The 21,465-nt window shown below is 41.9% G+C and overlaps 2 protein-coding genes across 3 annotated transcripts in view; one reads left to right on the top strand and one right to left on the bottom strand.

The window, feature by feature from the left end:
- Positions 1-136: 136 nt before the first annotated feature.
- Positions 137-16,518, bottom strand: Fkbp3 (FKBP prolyl isomerase 3). Its single transcript, XM_050130799.1, has 7 exons — positions 16,351-16,518; positions 12,875-12,976; positions 12,075-12,182; positions 5,811-5,946; positions 4,528-4,595; positions 2,085-2,182; positions 137-462 (listed from the first exon to the last, which is right to left on the bottom strand). The coding sequence occupies exons 1-7, from the start codon at positions 16,456-16,458 to the stop codon at positions 408-410; spliced, it is 675 nt and encodes a 224-aa protein (XP_049986756.1). The 5' UTR covers positions 16,459-16,518; the 3' UTR covers positions 137-407.
- Positions 16,519-17,691: 1,173 nt separating this feature from the next.
- Fancm (FA complementation group M) overlaps positions 17,692-21,465 on the top strand; it is a 46,310-nt gene continuing 42,536 nt past the window's right edge. For both annotated transcript variants that reach the window (XR_007589858.1, XM_050130801.1), the window contains exons 1-3: positions 17,692-18,298; positions 19,003-19,175; positions 21,172-21,249. Coding sequence is in view for 1 of the 2 variants with exons in the window: in XM_050130801.1 (XP_049986758.1) it covers positions 17,818-18,298; positions 19,003-19,175; positions 21,172-21,249 (732 nt within the window). In the remaining variant the exon portion in view is untranslated. The remainder of the gene's footprint in view (positions 18,299-19,002; positions 19,176-21,171; positions 21,250-21,465) is intronic.

The following is a 21,465-nucleotide window of genomic DNA, read 5'->3' on the forward strand; positions in this document are numbered from 1 at the left end:
CTACCATAGAGTAATATTTTTAAAATGTCCTGGACAAAGCTAGCCACTTTTATTAGCAGTTATACTCTATTTGGATGAACTTCTGAGTCCTGTTAGTCTGAACATTAATACAGCAACACAGAATAAGTCAGTCAAATCAAGACAATCCATGACATTTTTATTAAGCCTTTTAGTTTATAATGAGGTAAAAGGAAACTCAGTTCTTTTTAATACTTTACACAACTATAGTAAAATATCTGAGACTTAAAGGTCTTCCAGGGGATAACATTTCTCATAAATTGAGATCAAGTAAACAAGCTTTAACTCCTTGAATTTTCCAGTTGACTCTTCCCTTAAAATAGTAACAATTAGTCACATTAAGTTTCAAGGCCAAGTTTTTTATTACTGATGTCTTCTGGAAACTGGTTTCAGTCAATATCTACCAATTCCACTTCAAAAATGAGTTTGGCATTTGGTGGAATTCTGCGGGAAATGGTCAAGGTAAATCTGATGGCAAGTGCCTTTCCCCCACCACTAAACCATAGCATTATTCTAGAATTGTGAAATCTGACTTAATATAGTAATTTTAAGCTCAAATCCCAACATTTTGTGTGCTGGAGACAGAATTAGTTCCAAAGTGACCCAGAGATTGTCCCAATAAATTTAAGAGGAAGAAATCTGTATTTGACTCAGAGGCTAGCTTGAGTTTCCTAAAAGTAATGTATCCTTACTGATTAATAGAAACCATAAAGGTCAGTTTTTAACAAACATTCTTCTTATCCGAATGCCCCACGAATGCTACAGAATCAGCCAGTACCTTATGAAAACTGCTACATGAGAACATGGCACCTATTGTGAATTAAAAGCCAAGTTCAGGTTTGCTTGGTTTTCATAACTTTAATGCTAGCACTGGGAGGCAGAGGCACTCCAGGATAGCCAGGGCTATACAGAAAAACCATCTACATAAAAAGAAAAAGGACAATAGAAAAAAAAGGTAACAGGGTTTCTTCATAAACATCAGATTAGGCTTGATGCTTTCACATTAGATGAAGCTGAAATGAATTAACACTACAGAGGACTTCCAACCTTAACCTCACTCCTTATTCCTTATAAATCCCAGTATCAAAACCAATTTTGCAACAAGAATGGAATCAACAGCTAAAATTCACTTTCCACTGAAATGATAGATTAAAGTCTGAATGGTCTAGAATCATTGCCTTTCTGCTTTTTGTACACGTTGACAAACCAGTTTGTCATAGAGGTACTGTAATCAATAAATGCTTAGTACAACATTATCTTGTGGTCTTCTTCATTTTACTCGTGGTAACCATCGTTTATTCCATTTCTAAGCCCCGAATTCTTGCTCTTCAGTTAAATGATACAGCAGCAAAAAATTGCCCTGTAAATGTGCTCCCCCGCCTCTCTCTCCCTCCCTTTCTGGAGGATCAGAAAATTAAGGCCAGCCACAGAAGACCCTTTCTCCAAAAAGGGAGGCAGTTGTGTCTAAAAGATGAAAGCTTAATTAACTGTTAGGACTTCCTGGTACACACCTTTAATCCCCAGGACCTTTGGAGGCAGACCCAGAATTCAGTACTTATCTACACAATTCCAACCTGGTAGAGAAACATAGTAAGACTTTCATCTCAAAAAAAAAAAAAAAAAAAAAAAAAAGGAAAGAAAGAAAGGAAGGAAGAGCAGATCAAGGAAGATCAGTACAAAGTTTGACTGCTCTGCATCAGCAGAAAGTATCAGCCAGGCAGTGTCACATTACTGTAGCCTCAGTAGCTATCTTATGATCATCTATCAGGAACACTTTCTCAAAATGATTCTTGATTGACAGCTTGCTTACACAGCATCTTTCACATCTTCAGGTAGCTTTAAGAAAACAAAAAATTTACTGTGCATGTATGTATTTCTGTAAGCACATGCCACACTATGCAAATGGAGGCCCAAGAACAACTTGTGGGCATTCTCTCCTCCACCATGTTGGGTTCCAAGAGTCTAATTTAGGTTGAAAGGCTTGGTGGTTATCACACTGACCCAGATCTTAAATATGTGGGAGTTTTGTTTTGATGTATGTTTAAATTATAAACAAAAAAGGATACTTGGCATCAGGCTGTCCTTTCTTTCCATAGGCCCATTCTGGTTCAATCTCCAGTCGAGCCTTTTCTCCTTTACTCATAGTCAGGAGCGCTTCATCCCACTAAAAGCAAAAACATAAGACATGGACTTACAGAGCAGCAAATATACATATATTCTTTATTTGGGCTGGAGAGGTGGCTTAGAAGTTAAGGGACCTTAATGATTTTGCAGAGTTCAGTTCCAACACCCACATCAGGCTGTTCCTATCTGCCTGTAACACCAGCTCCTGAGAAACCCCCTGTTCTGGCCTCCATGGGTACTCATATGCACATAACATACAGAAGTCAATTTGTTGTTTGTTTGATCCTGGTCTTTTTATGTGGCTGTGGATCATACATAACTTTGTATGCCAAACTGGTCTTGAACTTATACAGAACCACTTGCCTCTGCCTCTCAAATGCTGGATTAAATTGATTAAAAAATACATTAAAATATATGCTACCATGACTAACTATAAAAATAATTTTTAAAAAATTCTATTGCAGGGCAGTGGTGGCACACATCTTTCATCCCAGCACTTAGGAGGCTAAGGCAGGCAGATCTCTGAGTTCAAGGCCAGCCTGGTCTACAAAGCAAGTTCCAGGACACCCTAGACTTAAACAGAGAAACCCTGTCTCAAAAAACAAAACAAAAAAATTTTATTATTGCCCTAAGGTAATGTGTTTGGATGAATTCCTAAATCTGTCTTTAATTTCCTCAATATGAAGTCTCAAGTTAAAAGCAAAGCTCCAGCCTTTTTTTTTCTTCCTCCTTTTAGGTTGGAGATCAAGCTACACCTTCTACTAAAACCTCTGACTTGCTATTTTACCTTGTTTTGAGTTTTACATAGGAGTCTTTAAGCCTCATCTTAGACTTACAGAAAGCAGTACATCATATTTTTGTAGCTACACTAAACATTTTGGATGTCACCATTTGAGTCTGAAAAACTACAATTTAAACAGATAGTCCCTAACATGAAAACACATTTTGAGAAAATTATCAACCCGACTTCTGATCTCTTCTTAAGCCTAACGTCTTAAAGTTTATTCTGTTACTTCTCATATGCTTAGGCAAATAAAAGCATGTTGATATCTCAGAGATATTTTAGAAGGAATAAATTCCTGTTTCTATAAGTACTTCAGTAGAAGAGATTTCAGTATATATGACAAAAAAAAGCTATGTACTATTTTTTAAAAAAATTTTAAACGTGAAAGGCTGTTTTCTGACAGTTAACTTTCAAACTAAGAACTCATACACAGAAACTACTGTATGAGTTCCCATTATATTATACTCCCTGAAGCTTAGAGCTCTGGTCTTTGTCAGTATTTTCTGTTTATTTTTTGAGACATGGTCCTTATGTAAGCCTGGCTGTGCTGGAACTTGATGTGGGTGGAGGAGCCTCCAACTCAGATCTAGCTGCATCTGCATGGAGTGCTGGGATGAAAGGTATGAACAAGCATGCCTAGCCCAGGATTCTTACCTTACAGATGGGAAAATTGACACCTAGAAAACTTGTACTGGGTCAGCCTATAAGGATACTACAGTCTGTCTAACTTAAAAGATTCTTTTCCTTTTTTTAAAATTTATTTATTAAAGATTTCTGTCTCCTCCCCGCCACTGCCTCCCATTTCCCTCCCCCTCCCCCAATCAAGTCCCCCTCCTCATCAGCCCAAAGAGCAATCAGGGTTCCCTGACCTGTGGGAAGTCCGAGGACCACCCACCTCAATCCAGGTTAAAAGATTCTTTTCATTACATCTCCTAATTCTTAGACTTTTATAAAATGTTTTTCATGTTTTGGTGGTTTGAATGATAATGCCCTCATAGGTTCATATTATTTGTGTGCTTAGTCTCCAGTTGATAAACTGCTTTGAAGGATTAAGAAGTAAGGCTTTACCATGTGTGGTGGTGCTCACCTTTAATCCCAGCATTTGGGAGGCAGAGGCAGGAGGATCTCTGAGTTTGAGGCTAACCTTGTCTACAGAGTGAGTTCCAAGACAGCCAGGGCTGATAGAGGGAGAAACGCCATCTCAAAAAATAAAAGTGTGGCCTTAGAGGAGGTGTGTTGCTGGGGGTGGGCTTTGACGTTTCAAATGTCCATATGCCAGGCCCAGTGTCTCTCTGCCCGGTGCCTGCAGATCAGGATGCAAAGTTCTCAACTACTTTCCCAGCACCATGCCTTCATGCTCCCTACCATGACATTAATGGACTAAGCCTCTGAAACTGTATGCAAGCCTCCAATGTCACTTCACAGGAAAACAATAACTAAGATGTCCAAACTATAACCTAGCTAGGACCTTGCATATGCTAGTCAAGTATTCGATCACAAAGTACTCCCCATCCCACAATCCAAACTTTTTAAGAGCTTTTCACCACAAACAACAGCTGTTAGAATACCTAGGGATTCATTTGCCATCTTTATTTACTTACTCCTCTGATAACCTTGCCTATTCCAACCTTGAAGCTTAAAGGCTTGGCATTTTTCTTCTTCTTTGAACCTGCAAAACAAAATTTACCTTTTAATCACATACTGTAGTTTTGTTTTGGTTTTTCAAGACAGGGTTTCTCTTTAGCTTTTGGAGCCTGTCTGGAACTTGCTCTGTAGACTAGGCTGCCCTCAAACTCACAGGGATCCACCTGTCTCTGCCTCCAATACTGTAATTTTAATTATCTTCTTCTAAACTGTAGTATTACATATTTAAGAACTTCCCAACAAAGTTACAAAAGTAATCTTTAAATGTGTTTGAAGGAGTTCGAGACCAGCCTGGTCTACAAGAGCTAGTTCCAGGACAGGCTCCAAAACCACAGACAAACCCTGTCTCAAAAAAAAAAAAAAAAAAAAAAAAAAAAAAAAAAAAAAAAAAAAAAAGTTTGAAGTATATGATTTACGTCACATATATACATAGATATATATGTGACCTATAGCTGCATATAGCCTCAATATGAACAAACCCTGGAAGAGGATCAAGATCACTAAATAACGTGCTACAATGCCTTTTTTCTTTCTTTGAGGTAGAAGCTCACTGTGTAGTTGTCCTAGAACTCACTACTTAGACCTTAAACTTGCAGTGAGTTTCCTGCCTTTTGTCTCCAGAGCGCTGGGATTATTTTTATTTTCTCTTTTACATTAAAATCCTATAGCATTCTGGGACATTTGTAGGTGTGAATATTACTTTTCCTTACTAACCTGATGTTGAAGCTTGATCCCCAAAGCCGCAGCATTGCGAGTTTAAGACAACTTATAAGAGGTGATTAGATGCATAAGGAGTACGAATGCTTTTTTTTATAGGAACAAGCTCCTCACTCCTGTGGCACTCAGCAGTTAAATGAAGAATGAACTATTAGCATAGCAAGCAGAGTACTGACCTCCCTCAATCATGGCCACACAAGTACTTCTCTTCATGTGGTCCACTTTCTGAGGACAGATACCAGGAGCAGAGCAGATGCCACTTCCATTGTGTTCTGGAGTGCCACAACTAATAGCCAAGCTAAACCTCTTTAATAGTCCCAAGAGTCTACAACAGACAGAAAGCTTTCCTCAAGTCCCATATTCTTTGCTTCCCAAATGATCTGATTAGCTAGCCAACAAGCCATGAATGGTAGACCATCACTAAAAAAAAATCTTGGTACAAAAGACATCAGGGAAAAGGGAACAGCAAAGAAAAAAGAATAGCCTTTTGCTCACTGTCTACTGAACAAAAGACAAGACTTACTTGTTTGAATATTAGTATCAAAAACAGTTCCATCCAGGAGTGTCCCTGTATACCAGCAGTGAACAACGTCTCCCTTTTTGGGGAAGTTGGTTTTATCTCCCTTTTTTAGAACAGATTTTGTATATTTTGGTGGGCCCTAAAAATAAAATACATAGTTATTTATGTCCTTTTAAAAAGATGACAATACTTATAAATAATGGTTACCAAAGTTAGGTCAGAGTAACAAACTACTTGTAGCCAACTTGAGTTAAGAAACCATCTCAACCCAATAATGAGAATTTTATTCACATATGAGGTCATAATTTAATGTCAAATAACTTACAGCATCTTTGGAAACTGAATTTATTAAAGTATGACTTTGTTAATCATTCAATACCATAAATTCTCAAAGTTAGAAAAACAATACTAAATTTCCAAGGTATTCATGACATCCCCCTACCCCCACATTAATTATATTACTAGATATTTTTAATCATAGACAATGAAAATGAATACAGTGATGTTGCCTCCATTTACAGCCTGACTATGGCTCCTTAAGAATCTTGGATGGAGGGGCTGGAGAGATGGCTCAGTGGTTAAGAGCACTGACTGCTCTTCCAGAGGACCAGGGTTCAATTCTCAGCACCTACATGGTAGCTCACAACTGTCTGAAGATCCAGTTGCAGGGGATCTGACACCTTTACACCAATGCACATAAAATAAAGTTTAAAAAAAAAAAAGAATCTTGGATGAAACCAGGAATGGTGGCACACATTTTAATCCCAGCACTCAGCCTCAGCTGAGGCAGAGGAAGGCAGATCTGTGAATTCAAGGCCAGCCTAGTTCCAGGCCAGTCAGAGTTGCAAACTGAGATTCTGTCAACAACAACAAATTTTGGAGGGAAAAAATACTCATGAAAATAAATGGTTTTTGTATTCAGAAATGTATTCACATTATCCAAATTAATTTTTGGTTTATAAACCTTTTAAAGCAAGTAGCAAGGCTAGGAATCAAGGATTTAAAATCTATTTTATTCCTGAGTTTGAAAATGAGAGAAATAGTATTTTTATTCTCCCTTCCTTATCTATTTGCAATTGGTCAAGTCATGCATTCAATTGTCTGCCTCCCTTGAATCTAGATTCCTGCACTTTCCACTGCTAATAGTTCCTTCCTTTGATAAAGAGTTATTGACCAAACTAGCCAGGGTTTTATCCTCTCCTGGGCTAGGTCTGAATCCTGGTCTGTGAAGACTGGAGGCGCAGTAATAGTTTCCAATAGTTCAAGGGCCTTATTTGAGGCCAGTGGTTCACAACCTGTGGGTCAAGACCCCTTTGGGGTCACATACCAGACCTCCTACATGTTAGATATTTACATTAGGATTCATAACAGTAGCAAAATTTGTTAGCAAGTAGAAGTAGCAAGGAAATAATTTTTATAGTTGTGAGTCATCACAACATAAGGAACTGTATTAAAGGGTCACAGCATTAGGAAGGCTGAGAGCCACTGCTCTAGGGTAATACCTCTGAGAAATTCAGACGTACAGAATTCACTGTCTGTTCCAGCCACCCCTGAAGGTTAAGGCTCTTGTCTCAGTCTGTGGTTTAAGAGCTTAAATGGCAACATAAGGTTTCCTACCCCCACCTTGGGTCTTGAAAACAGCTTCACGAGGGTTGGAGATGGCTTAGAGGTTGAGAGCACTGGCTGCTCTTCCGGAGGATGCGGGGTTCAATTCCTAGCACTCACATGGCAGCTCACAACTGTCTGTAACTCCAGTTCCAGGGAATCCAACACCCTCACACGTACATACACGCAGGCAAAACATCAATGCACATAAAATAGAGATTATTAAAAAAAAAAAAACCTTCACTTCCTGCTCCTGTTGAAGTCTTTGCCATTCCCTCTCCTTCATTATCATTCTTCCTTAAAAGGTCCAGCCACCCATGCATGTAAATGGGGCTTTAAAACTGTCTGTACCAATTTAAAGTCTGCTGAGTATGTCTTTCACATAGGTAGTTCTTGAATGATGTTAAAAATGACCACTCTCATGTCCAAAGACCTACACTATAAGTCTTATCCATTTTTTTTATTTATTTATTTATTTATTTATTAAAGATTTCTGTCTCTTCCCCACCGCCGCCTCCCCTTTCCCTCCCCCTCCCCAGTCTTATCCATTTTTAAGCTCTGGACAGCTGGCAAGTATCCCTCTCTGCAGTGCTTTCTCCAATAATCATGTTTCAATTTTTTATTTCAAGTTTATAGTATACATATATACATATGGGTCAGAGTTGATTCTCTTAGACCCCACCTGCCCTGTTTTTTTCTAAGAGTTACTTTTATTTGTATGTGAGTGCATGCCACATGGTTGTGGGTGATTGTGAAGCCAGAAGAGTCCAGTCCCTAGAGTTGGAGTAACGGTAGCCCATGCTGGGAACTGAATTCAGGTCCTCTGAAAAAGCAGGAAATGTTTTTAACCTCTGAGCCATTTCTCTAAGACTCATCTCCTTCCACTTTTATGTGAATTCTCGGGGGGGGGGGGGTGTGTCAAAATCTGGATGCCAGGCTTCCCATCACACACACCTGTACCTGCTGAGCCATCTCACCAGCACTATACTGCAATTTCATAACAATCTTACTTCTTATACAAGAAATTTTGCTTCCTCAGGAACTGAGTATTGTCTGGAGACATTTTAAATTGTTTCAAGTGGGAAGGGATTAAGGATGTTGTGCTAATCTAATTTCTGTTGCTATCACTGTGACAAACATCATGATCAAAAATAACCTGGGTGTTGTGGAATATTATTTTAAGATGTGCTGTGGAACATTTGTTTAATGATGCAAAGATGTGTTATATTCTTTTAGGATGCATTTGTTTAACTCTGTGAAGCTGTGTTACTTTACGTGTTTAAAACACCTGATTGGTCCATTAAAGAGCTGAACAGCCAATAGCAGGCAGGAGATGGCTAGGTGGGGCTGGCAGGCAGGCAGAGAGAATAAATTAGAGAAATCTGGGAGGAAAGATCAAGGACCAGGATAAGGAGGAAGACTCCAGGAGCCAGCTACACAGCAAGCAACAGAGTAAATAAGGAAAGATATACAGAAATAGAGAAAGGTAAAAGCCCACAGGCAAAAGATAGATGGGATAAATTTTAGTTAAGAAAAGCTGGCTAAAAACAAGCCAAGCTAAGGCCAGGCATTCATAAGTAAGAATAACCTTCTGTGTGATTTATTTGGGAGCTAGGTAGCAGGCCCCCAAAATAGCTAAGAAGAAATGAGTAAAGCCCTCCAAAAGAAAAACAACCAACTACACTTGAGGAAAGGGGTTTAGTTTGGCCTTCATGTCAATCAGAGTTCATAACTAAGGGAAGTCAGATAAGGAACTCAAGGCAGGAACAAAGGCAGGAACTGATAGAGAAAATGTTACTGGCTTGCTGAGCTTGCTTTCTTATATAATCTTAGACCATTCTCTCACATCAATGAAGAGAATGCCCACAGCCCAATCTGACGGCAGCAAATCTTCAATGGCAGTTCCACAAAACTGAAAGCACAGATAATACCAAACATCCTACAGTGCAGGATAGCATCCATCAACAAAGAAATAATAAATTGAGCCCCAAAGCTCCCCTTCTGCCTCAACACACACACACACACACACACACACACACACACACGAGCAAAAAAGCAAGATGGGGCATGGTAGCCTGTGCAAATCCCAGCACTTGGGAGCATGAGGAAGAAGGATCATCATGTGCTTGAGGATAGCCTGGCTTACACAGAATTCTGGGGACTCTGCCCCTGATGCCCATCTCCTTGGAGCACTAGAATTATAATCTACTACTCTGTCTGCCTTAATATGGGATTCAAGAGTCCTCTCCTGTAATGCAAATATTTGTACCAACTGAGCCACTGCACCAGTCCATCATTTTCTTACAAGAAATGTGTCCTGTGAGCCACATGACTACCCATGAGAGCAAGGAAGTGCATTCTGATTTTAAGAATATTGTCTTGTGACTTTGGCCACAAATTAGCCAAACTAATATGAATTTGGAACAGGCCTAATAACACTTCATGCTTGTTTCTTCACCATGTTCCCTCTGTAGTTCCAAAGTACAAGCATAGAAAAACTAACAACAGGGACAAGTACAGTATCACTAAGAAACTACAAGATCCAGGAAGAGCGTGGGCAATTGACTTCAATGTTCCCGATTTAATAAAATAAATGAGAGCCTTAGTCCTAAAGGCCCAGGAAAAGTAAAAGGAAAGCTGAATATTCATAGGATTTCTAGGCAAAGAAATAATGGTCAAAGCTATAGGTCTACACAAAAATTACCATTTAAAATTCTAATTCTATGGATTATTTCTAGGTCTTAAGAAATTGTGCTTTGTTGGGCAGTGGTGGTGCACACCTTTAATCCTAGCACTCAGGAGGCAGAGGTAGGTGGATATCTGTGAACTCTAGGACAGCCAAGGCTACACTGAGAAAACTTGTCTCGAAAAACAAAACAAAAATGCGTTTTACTAGAAATTCTTTTTCTTTTTTAAAGAATTTATTTATTTGTATGAATGCTCTGTCTGCATGTTCCTTTGCTTGCCAGAAGAGGGCACTGGATCCCATGATAGATGGTTGTGAGCCACCATGTGGTTTCTAGGAATTGAACTCAGGTCCGCTGGAAGAGCATCCAGTGCTCTTAACAGTTTAGCCATTTCTCCAGCCCGAAATTCTTTTCTTATTTTTTTTTTAAGAGACAGGGTTGTCACTTGGGAGGCAGAGGCAGATGGATCTTTGTGAGTTCGAAACCAGCCTGGTCTACAAGAGCTAGTTCCAGGACAGACTCCAAAACCACAGAGAAACCCTGTCTCGAAAAAAAAAAAAAAGAGAGAGAGAGAGAGAGAGAGAGAGAGAGAGAGACAGACAGACAGGGTTGTACTACATAGCCCTCACTGACTTGGTACTCACTATGTAGCCCAGGCTGGCCTCGAAGTCACAGATCTGCCTTCCTATGCCTCCTGAAGGTTAGGATTAAAGGTGTACACATTACCACCACAGCCTTTCTTAACTCTTTAACATTGTATTATCTTGTCTTATAACATGTCTAATTATTTTCATGAGGATACACTATGCTCATTGCTTTTGAAACCCTATAATATAAATTTATTTACTTTGTAGCTTTTTAATATTTACTCAATAGATAAAATAGTCATCAATGGTTATGATAAAATTCCAAACTGTTCTGTGTGCATATACCCACAAACATTAATTTGTGCTTTATGAAAAATATTATGCAAAATTAACTGGCTTTAATCACATAACTGTCTGACTTCACTACACCATAATTTACAGTCTGAGTACATACATACCCAAATGCTATAAAAGTAAATGTATATTATCATCATTGGTACTGACTGCTTGCAATAAATGAGCTTAAAGCTGGTCCTACAATTCCTCTTTGTGAGGCAGAGAAAAAAAAAATCAAGGGGGCTGGAGAGATGGCTCAGTGGTTAAGAGCATTGCCTGCTCTTCCAAAGATCATGAGTTCAATTCCCGGCAACCACATGGTGGCTCACAACCATCTGTAATGAGGTCTGATACCTTCTTCTGGGCTGCAGACATACAAACAGACAGACTATTGTACACATAATAAATAAATAAATAAATAAATAAATATTTAGAAAAAAAAATCAAGTTTCAAGCTAACCTAGACAAAACGCAAAACCCTGTTTTCAAAACAAATAAACCTCCAAATGATTTACCAGATTCTTCAAACTTTTTATAAGAATATAAAACTTGGGCTGGGAAAGGTGAGACATGAACCCATACCCTGAAGCCAAGCATGGACTGTTTCCATGGCCAGGCACATCATGTTCATTAGAAAAAGCTAAAAATAACTTAAAAGGAAGTTTCTTTAATTCAGCCCAACTTGGCTACAGAATCAGATTCTTAAAATAGTTCAGAAAGCCAGGGAGCTCTGGCCAGAAGCTACTAGCTCTTTGGTTTATTTCTATTCTAAGGATAGGGAGTCAATACACCCCCAATCAAAGCTTCCCTCTGAAAAAGGAGCTGCATCAACCATGCCTAGTTTACTTAGAGATATAAAGCAAATGTTAGCTGGGCTGCGGGCGAATCCCATGGTGATGGGGGCCAGCCTGCACAACTTAGTGAAGCCCTTCTGAAAATTAAAACAAGTAATTGGAATTAGTTTAGTTGTAGAGCACTTGCCTGGTCATGCATGAGGTCCTGAGTCAATGCCTAGTACTAGAAGAAGAAAGAGTAGAAAGTGATCCACAAACCTCGTCCAGAGTCTCCTCAGACCTGCTTTCTCGGGGTTTCTCGTCGTTAAGCTTCACAGTTTTCACTTGCTCAGATACTTTACTCACAGTCTCTGTGCCCTTGAAACGCTGTAAAAACATCTTACGTGAGTACCTACGGCAGCCTACTCACTACCTAGGCAGTGTCAATAGCCACCCTGTTAACCAATGAGCTCCTGCACATGGGAGACACGCGCATGTATCAACAACTCAAAAAAAAAAAAAAAAAAGCAAATCACCTAAGGAAATCATCTAAACACAAAAATATTACTGACTTAAATATATAAAGTCAATAAACTATGATCCCCAAGCCATTTCATGATATAAATTCTAAAACAAGCACCATGACCTTCAGACAAGGCTCCTTCAATAAAAATCCTTTTCTGTGGGTAGCATTTGTAGTAAACAAACGTTAAAGAATTTCTTTAAATCTCTTTTTATCATATAAACTAGTTTAACTTCTTCCATGACACAGAACTCACATAAGATGTGATAACAGTGTAGAGAATGTAAATGGGTTTAACAGATTTAGGGATTAAGATCTGTGTACTCATACCGCTAGGGTTTTTTTTTTCCTTTCTGTTTTTAAAATCTGGTTCCTTTAAAAACAACCTGAAACACAACCAAGTTGTAAACTAGCCTTGCTTGATATGACAGAAAGTCCAATTATGATCACAGTGAAAAAAAAATGCAGGTGGGAAACCCCAACTTATTCTTCAAAAGAAGTGCATCGAAAATTTGTATGTGGAAATAAAATATTTCTAAATGATCTTGTCACTTACCTTACTTTCAAAAAGATGGTTATAGGCTGTAACCAAGTGGTCCTTATTAGCAGTCTTAGCTACATTTTTAATGTTTCCCAACAGTTTATGCTCTGCAAGAAACTACAAAAAAAAAAAAAAAAAAAAAAAGCTTATTAGTTAAAAAGAACTTCCCTCCAGTAGAAAGGATCTAAGAGTAGAAAATGTAGTCTGGAGCTGAGGATGCAGTCCGGTAGGTAGAGTGTGTCTGCCTGGTATGCACAAAACCCTGGGATCCGTTCCACACCCCACATAAACTGGGTTTGGTGAAGCACACCTGAAATCCCAGCATTGAGAAGTATTAAGGCCATGGCCAGGCTATTAAGTTCAAGACTAGGCTGAGATACATAAGACCCTGTCTCCAAAAAGAAAACAAAAAATGGGGCCTGGTGTGATGGAACTGTAGGATCCCTTAAGCTCAGGAATTCAAGACCAGTTTGTATAACAGTAAGATCCCGTCTCAAAACCAAGAAACAATCTTTTTGTGCTAACTGCTAGGTTTTCAATCGTAATAATGAACAAATAAACACTGTATTTTATATGCCATTCTTAAAAGGCACATTTTAAACAGTAGGTATTAAAGAGTTAGAACTATAGTATGTATGGGAGACAGATTCACTCTAACCATTCTCCCATTAAAGAATACACAGGAAAGACTATCTAGACATGAAGCACGCTATAAGCGGCTGCTCCTGGGAGAATGCTACTGGCACACCTTTAGCAGCCTACAAGTTGTCCTCTGACTTCCACTACTGTCATGGCCCTCAAGCCTATACACATTAAGCCAATAAATAAATAAATGCAAAATAACAAGGCACCTGCAAAGCTAAGCCAGCACAGAGAGAACTAGGACATCTTATGCTACCACACAGTAAGACTATCTCAAGAAATTAAAAAAAGCAGTAATAATAATAAAATCAATTCATAGTATGTTTACCTTGAATTCAGGCACGGGTTAGATATCTTGTGTTAAAAATTTAAAAAAATGTTTGTGTTTATGAGATTGTCTATTGTTGTGTGTGCGTGTGAACGCACAAAAAGCATGCATGGTGTGTTCAAGGCCCTTTCTTTCCACCTTGTTTGAGACAGGGTCTCTCTTAGCAGCTAGGAGGTCTAAGAGCTCCCAGGGATTCTCTAGGCCCCACTTCCCGTGCAGCACTGTGATCCTAAGTACCACTACCTCTTGTTCTACCTCACGGCATCACACTTGTGTGGCAAACACTTTACCCACTGGGTCATTTCTCCAGTCCTTTATTCTAGTCTGCTTCCTTTACTGTATTTGGAAATTACTGGTCTCCAAACTTTCTTAAAGTTGATTTTAGCACCTAAGAGTTTTATTTTGTAACTACCTTTCATCACTACTGCATTTTTCCCTCTTTGCTTCTCTACCCCCATTTTGAGACAGGGTCTCAATATGTAACCCTGGCCAGCCTAGAATTTACCAGGCTGACCTGGAATTAACAGAGATCTACCTACTTATACCTCTGGGATTAAAGGTATGCACCACCACCTGTGCTATAAGTGGGCGACTAAGATGGAGACAAGGCTGAAAACTGCATTAAAAAGAAATATTTTAAACGATAAAAGACTGGCAAAAGCAAAAAGACATACAAGTTGGTTATATAGAAGTAATCAGTTACTTCAGCATTCTTATGATTTCTTTGAATGAGTCTAGAAAGATATCTAAAATACAACTATCTAATATTTTAATTAACAGGATTATTAACCATCAAATAATTAAGGTAAGAAAATGATCACTGGGGACCATGCATTATTACAAAATATCATGATGTTCCAAAACTCTTAAAATTGTTCAAGTCAAGTCAGTTTAACCCAAGAGTATAAAAGAAGAAAAAAACCTTTAAAGTCTACTCTGGGTAAGTTGTCTAAAGATGTTTAAAGAAGTACAATATAAGCCGGGTGGTGGTGGTGCATGACTTTAATCCTAGCACTCTGGGAGGCAGAGGCATGCAGATCTTTGTGAGTTCGAGGCCAGCTTGGTTTACAAGAGCTAGTTCCAGGACAGGCTCCAAAGCTAGAGAGAAACCCTGTCTAGAAAAACAAAAACAAAACAAAACAAAAAAAGTACAGTATTGAGGCATTAAATGCCCAACTCTACTTATGCTGAAAATCAGAAAGGCTCAGGAAAAAAAATAATTCCACTAAAACAACCTAACAATCTATCTGCAAGGTGTCTTTTCCTTTTCTTCCTTGTATATTCAAACATGGAGCACTTTTCTTCCTACTACAGATGTTATATAAATACTAGCAGAACAATATCCTGATGCCAGATTAAACATATGCAAGGAATTGGAAGTATAAGAGTTCTTTGAATCTCCCCGAGTGAAAATACAATCCTTTCAAAGGAACCCAGAAACTTCAAGTTATGGTAATTGCACGACTGGAAAAACACAGGCCTGAGTGTGTACGTGAGTGATCCCTGGAAAATATGCACTGAAATGGCGTCACCAAAGGCATGTTCATACTTTGGAATACACAACACTCGCTACTTGACATTTCGGAGTTTGAAAACCTAAGAAAATCAATTTTAGCTGTATCTTCTGATTTTAAGTGGCAGACACACGAACAACGTATACCATCATTCAGCAATTTAGAGATAAGGAACATGACGACGACATGGTGGCGCAGGCCTGCATCCCTAGCACTTGGGAGGTGAAGGGAGGGGAATCGGGTTTGTAGCTAGAATGGGCTTCGTCAGACGTCGACCCCCAAGAACATTAAAAAGGGGGTGATGGTGGTGGCTAGAATGAGTGACCATTTCTGGAGGACAAAATGTCACGTGTCTGACGAAAATAACCTGTGACTTAAAAAAAATGGATGGCTGAATGGAGACAAGGCCAAAAACTGCATGAGAAAACAATTTTTCAAATATGTGTGTTTATAACCATAGGAGACCACAGTAATACATTTCACATTTTAATTCTCCTAGGTTTAAAGGTAAAAGGATTTTGTAACAAAAGTTAAACCATAGTATTATGCGTTTTCGAAAAATCATGTTTTAGTATAGTTCGGTATTTAGTAGATTGCAAGACAGGTAAGGTGCACACACGACTCCCCACATCTTCACAGCCCTCCCATTTCCCAGCGGCCAGCACTGCGCCCGGGAAGCCCGCATTTCCGATTCCTCGCCCCCGCCTCAGACACCAACATCTCCGGTTCCTTTCTCTCAGTCCTTGGCCCCCACAGGTCCCAACTGAGATTGAAATCTAGGGCTGCGCTTCGCTCGCCTGCCCCGGGAAACGAGGCCGATCCCCTCGGAAGCAGGGGCGGCCCAAGGGGCGGGAGGGTTGGAGCTCACGCAGGCCGCTCGGGCCTGGCCAGCACCGGCCGCAGCAGGCGAGGGCGGGGGCACCGAGGAATCCGGAATGTAAGGCACCTCCGGGGGGGTGGAGCGGCCCTGGGTCGCCCCGGCCCGGCCGCCCAGGTGCCTCTGGTACCGAATCTGAACCGTGATCCTGCAGAAACTTGATAATATCCTTCTTGGGCAGCTGCTCGCTCCGCAGCTGCTCCACCGTCCATGCACGCTGGGGAACAGCCGCCGCCATCTTCCCCCGCTGCCGCCGCCGCACTGAGCCCGCCCGCCTCAGCTCAGCGAGGCCCCGCCCCCGGGGCGGGGCCCGAGTTTGCGCCACTCTCTAGGGGTGGGGCCTCCGCCTTTCTGAGCCAGCCCGCCAGTCCTGCGAAGCCCCGCCCCGGGGGCGTGGCCAGGGCATGCGCCGTGCTTGAGGGCCGGGAGCCTTGGTCCTCCGCCTGGCCCCGGACCTGCAAGCACTCAGGGGCGGGGCCACCGTGATCCTAAAAGGACTCACGTGATGTCAAGGCTGCACTGTGAGGACTCTGTTGAGTAGAATGAGAAATCTCTGGCGTTGGCTTTGCCAACTGGTTGCAGTGATGATGTCAAACCTCCTTAGTTTGGTGCTTTGTGAGGCATTCTCTGGGAAGTCATTACCCACGCTTGTTTACAGCCTATCACATCTTTAGAGGTACAGAAAATAACTGCATTCGGGTTTGCATCTCATTTTCTCTAGTTCTCCCCTAATCTCATCTGAATTGACTTAGTCCTGCCATCAAAACATTATTTACACAAAGGTTAATGCAAACCGCCCCCAAACCAAACGGCAGACGTTTGTGTACAAACGAATTTAGACACTTGAATAAAACACGGTAATGAAGCTCCAGCTCCACTTAAAATACCTCTTTCCGATAGTGAGGGTGGCGTACAGCAGTATGACGTGTTTGTGCTTTGCTTCAGTAATTGACTGGACCGATATGTACCGGTAACCCAAGTCTGAGGTCGAAAGCTGTGGTTACCGGAACTGCACAGGGATGCTTATTGCTCTAAGCCTGTAATCATTATGTAATAGTGTGGATGCATAATGCATGCCTGTAGCACTTGGCAGCCCCTATAACTCCTTGCAAGGTGAGGCAGGACATGGCCAGTTCACAGTCCTTTTGATCTACATGATGAGTTCCCGGCTAGAATGGGCCTCAGAGCAAGAGTCTGTGTGAAACAAAAACATACGGAAGAAGAAAATAAAATCCCAAGACAAAAATCTTATTTGCTTTAGTTTCCCAATAAATACAGGGCCAGAGCACCTTCGCTTTCTTTAGACAGGCAACGTACAAAAAACTTGCAAAAGGAGACCAAATTCAGACACCTCCCTCTCTCCCCCCCCCCCCATCCCGCGCACAGCACGCATGCGTTTCATTAGGTTTCCGGACTGGCAGCCAATCACATCCCCGCCGCCAACTAGACGGCGGCGTTTTCAACCCGACGGGCTGCGGTCAGTCCCGCCTCCGGGTTCCACTGTGTCGCCGGCGGAGCTTGATGGGCGTCCGAGCCGCGGCGGTTGCGCTGCCAGCCGGGCCGGTGGGACAGCGGAGCCCCGCTGCGGGTGGGCACCATGAGCGGACGGCAGAGAACGCTCTTCCAGACTTGGGGCCCGAGCCTCGTGCGCGGCGCCGGCGCTGCGGGCTGCGGCCAGGCGCGCTCGCCCGCCGCCGTGGCGGAGGCGCTGCCGGAGGAGGAGGACGATGACGACGTGATGCTGGTGGCGGCGTACGAGGCCGAGCAGCAGCTGGATCCCGAGGACGGCGGCTTCTGCGCGGCTGCGGGCGGCCTGTGGATTTACCCCACCAATTGCCCGGTGCGCGACTACCAGCTGCACATCTCTCGGACCGCGCTCTTCTGCAACACCCTGGTGTGCCTGCCCACCGGGCTGGGGAAGACCTTCATTGCTGCGGTGGTCATGTATAATTTCTACCGCTGGTTCCCTTCCGGCAAGGTAGTTTTCATGGCACCCACGAAACCCCTGGTGACACAGCAGATGGAGGCCTGCTTCCACGTGATGGGTATCCCGCAGTCTCATATGGCTGAAATGACAGGTATCTGAGGAAAACTCGGCTCTCGGAGGGAGGGGGGGGAGGCGGACGCTGGCTCAGAGGAATTCCCCAATGCAGATGTGTTCAGTTTACGTTCTTTCCCATAAAACGCCGTCTGTTGGTAGCAAAGACAAGTCTGATACATTGACTTGCTTAGTTACTTTCAGAGATATCTTGTAAATTGCCAGAGTTTTGAAACAATTATGTGCGCGCGCGCGTTTGTGCTGAACGTATATCTTGGCATCGTATTCAGAAACGATTTCCCCGTTGAAAAATTTGCTTCTCCTGAGGTTTTATGTAAATGATCTAAAGACATTATAATTGCAGTCTTAGATAAGAACCTGCTTCGACCCCTGGGTTGCGTCAGAGCTCCAAAGTGCAACAGTATAGCGAATTGTCCCGTTGTTTCCCCCTTAAGTGGAGTACCAGAGCATGAGCAGAGTATTCAGAGATGAGGCCAGATTATTTTTACTTACAGTTAACCAGTGATATTCTGAAGTTTCCTGATATTCACTATCCTGGTGTGTGTTTTCCTCTGTTTTGTTGTGAGGCAGGGTCTTGCTGTATAGCCCTGGCTGGCCTGGAACTCGATGTGTAGAACAGGCTAGCCTTGATCTTAAGAGCTGTCCCTCCACCTCACCCTCCAGAGTGATGGGGTTACCGAGGGCTGCCCCCACCCCCTGCTCCACTGTCACTTTTCTTCATAGGTTCAACCCAAGCTGTCAACAGGAAGGAGGTGTGGTGCAGCAAGAGGGTCCTTTTCCTTACACCTCAGGTCATGGTGAACGACCTGACTAGAGGAGCTTGTCCTGCTGCCCATGTAAAGTGTCTCGTGGTTGATGAGGCTCATAAGGCTCTTGGGAACTACGCTTACTGCCAGGTAATCATTTTGTTAAATGCTGCTCTGTAGAGGATGCATATAGTGTTTGGAGCCTTTGGAGGAGAAAGTCTGAATGAGAGAAAGTATTGCTAGTGTAATTATGAAAACTTGACACATGTCATGGTTTGGTAGATGTCTTGGGGGTTGTGATTCAGAAGGTTACTTGATGCCAGACTTGATTGTCTGAAAGAACTACAAACCCTGGTTCTCATACGGCCATTTCTTTCTTACTGGAGGTACTAGGGAAGGAGCCCTGGGCCTCAGCATGCCAGACAGGTGGCCCACTACTGACCTTCATCTCCACCCCCAATAACTTGTTTAAATTATTTTGTTGTTGTTATTATTATTAGAGATTAGGACTTGCTGTGTGTTCCCAACTATCCTTGAACTTGCTGTAATCCTCAATTTCCTGAGAGCTGACGTTGAAGGCTCCCGCCACATTTATCCTAGAAAGGATTGTTGTTGTTGTTGTTTTTCTTGGTTTACTGAATTTCTGTACAATGCCATTGGTCTTGTCAATTTTTCTGCTCTAAGACATGTTGGCAAATTCTTGCTGCTACATGGCTGAATATTATTGCGATATATTTTTTTTTTAAGACAGAGTTTCTCTGTGGAACAGCTCTGTAGACCAGGCTGGCCTCAAACTCACAGAGATCCACCTGCCTCTGCCTCCCGAGTGTTGGGATTCACTGCCCGCCTAGGAAGGATTTTTTTAAAGCACCGACCCAAAGAATGGTATGTTTACATCTCCCTTGCAGTGGTTGCTTTTAATCCTTCAGTGTCCTAGGGCTTCAGCATCCCTTCTAGCACCCTGCTGGCTAGTTTTTGCCAGCTTGACACATAGTAAAGTCACCTGGAAAGGGACCTTCGATTGAGGAATTGCCTCCATCAGATGGGCCTATGGACATGTCTGTGGGTCGTTTTCTTGATTGATGATTATTGTGGGGTGGCTAGGCCCCCCCCCCCCCCAGAGTGCTGCCACCACTGGCAGGTGGTTCTTAGTTGTATGGGAAAGCAAACCCCGCAGCTCTGCGTTCCTCCACAGTGTCTGCTTCAGTTCCTGCCCCGACTGCTGTTATTTTCATCTGTAATGAAATGGACCTCCTTCCTTCCAGCCATCAACGGAAGCTTGTAAAGATGAAATAAACCCTTTTGCGCCCTAAAGTTGCTGTTAATCAATATTTCATTACAGCAACAAAAACCAAACTGAGATAAACAGTAAGACAGATCAGTAATTGAGGAGATTTTATCTTCCATCAAGTCTTTGTTTCTGCCCTGCTGGGCAAGCTCTCCTCCTCTAAGTTCCATCCCCAGGCCTTTTATCAGTGCTGGTTTTCCCTCCGTTTTCTGGACCTCCATCTGTAGTGCAGGCTGGCCTAGAACTCATTAAAGTAGCCCATGCTAATCTTGAGTTTTGGCAGTTCTCCTGTCTCAGCCTCCTGAGTTCTGTTATTACAGGTGTGTCCCACCCTGTCCCGTTTCATTGGTGCTTGGCTTTGTTTGTTGTTTTTGTTTTGTTTTGTTTTCTAGACAGGATTTCTTCCTGTAACAGCCCTGGCTATCCCAGAACTCACTTTGTAGACAGGCTGGCCCTGAACTCACTGAGATCCGCCTGCCTCTGATTCCCAAGTGCTGGGATTAAAGGTGTGCACCACCACCGCCCAGCTGCTTCTTAGTTCTTAATCAGAATAATTCTACTGACGTCTGCCTAGTGTATAATGTTACACCTTTATATGTGATGTCTAGCATCGTTTGTAAAATGATTTATTCATTATGTGTTGGTGACCACAAGCATTACAGACTAAAAGTACAGCTAATAAACCATTAAACCTAATCAGTTGTTGGGTGGGTTGAAATGACTAATGGTAGCTCCATGCACCAGAATACCAGTAGAGGAATAACCATAATAGACCATAAAGACCTTGCTTAACTGAACCATTGTTATTTTCAATTTGAGCAGATGATATTAAAGAATTATTTTGTTTTTTTTTTTAAGGTTGTAAGGGAACTGGTCAAATACACAACTCACTTCCGAATCTTGGCTCTTAGTGCCACACCAGGTAGTGATATCAAGGTGAGTACCACGAGTTTCTGTTGTCACATGTAAGAAAATGCAGATTTTTATATGGAGCCAGATCAGGTTTCCAATGTAGTGTTGACCTGGTTTGATGTGAGGACTGTGGCATTTCTGCAACTGTAGAAGTTTCTTTATATCAATAGCATCTATCCCTTGCCCTTCTTTTATTTCATTCTTTGTAAGACAGCTTCTGGCCATGCTGCCAGGCAAGCC

Source organism: Alexandromys fortis, unplaced genomic scaffold (assembly GCF_014885135.2).
Source record: "Alexandromys fortis isolate MF-2015 unplaced genomic scaffold, M_Fortis_MF-2015_v1.1 scaffold_358, whole genome shotgun sequence".
Classification (NCBI taxonomy): Eukaryota; Metazoa; Chordata; class Mammalia; order Rodentia; family Cricetidae; genus Alexandromys; species Alexandromys fortis.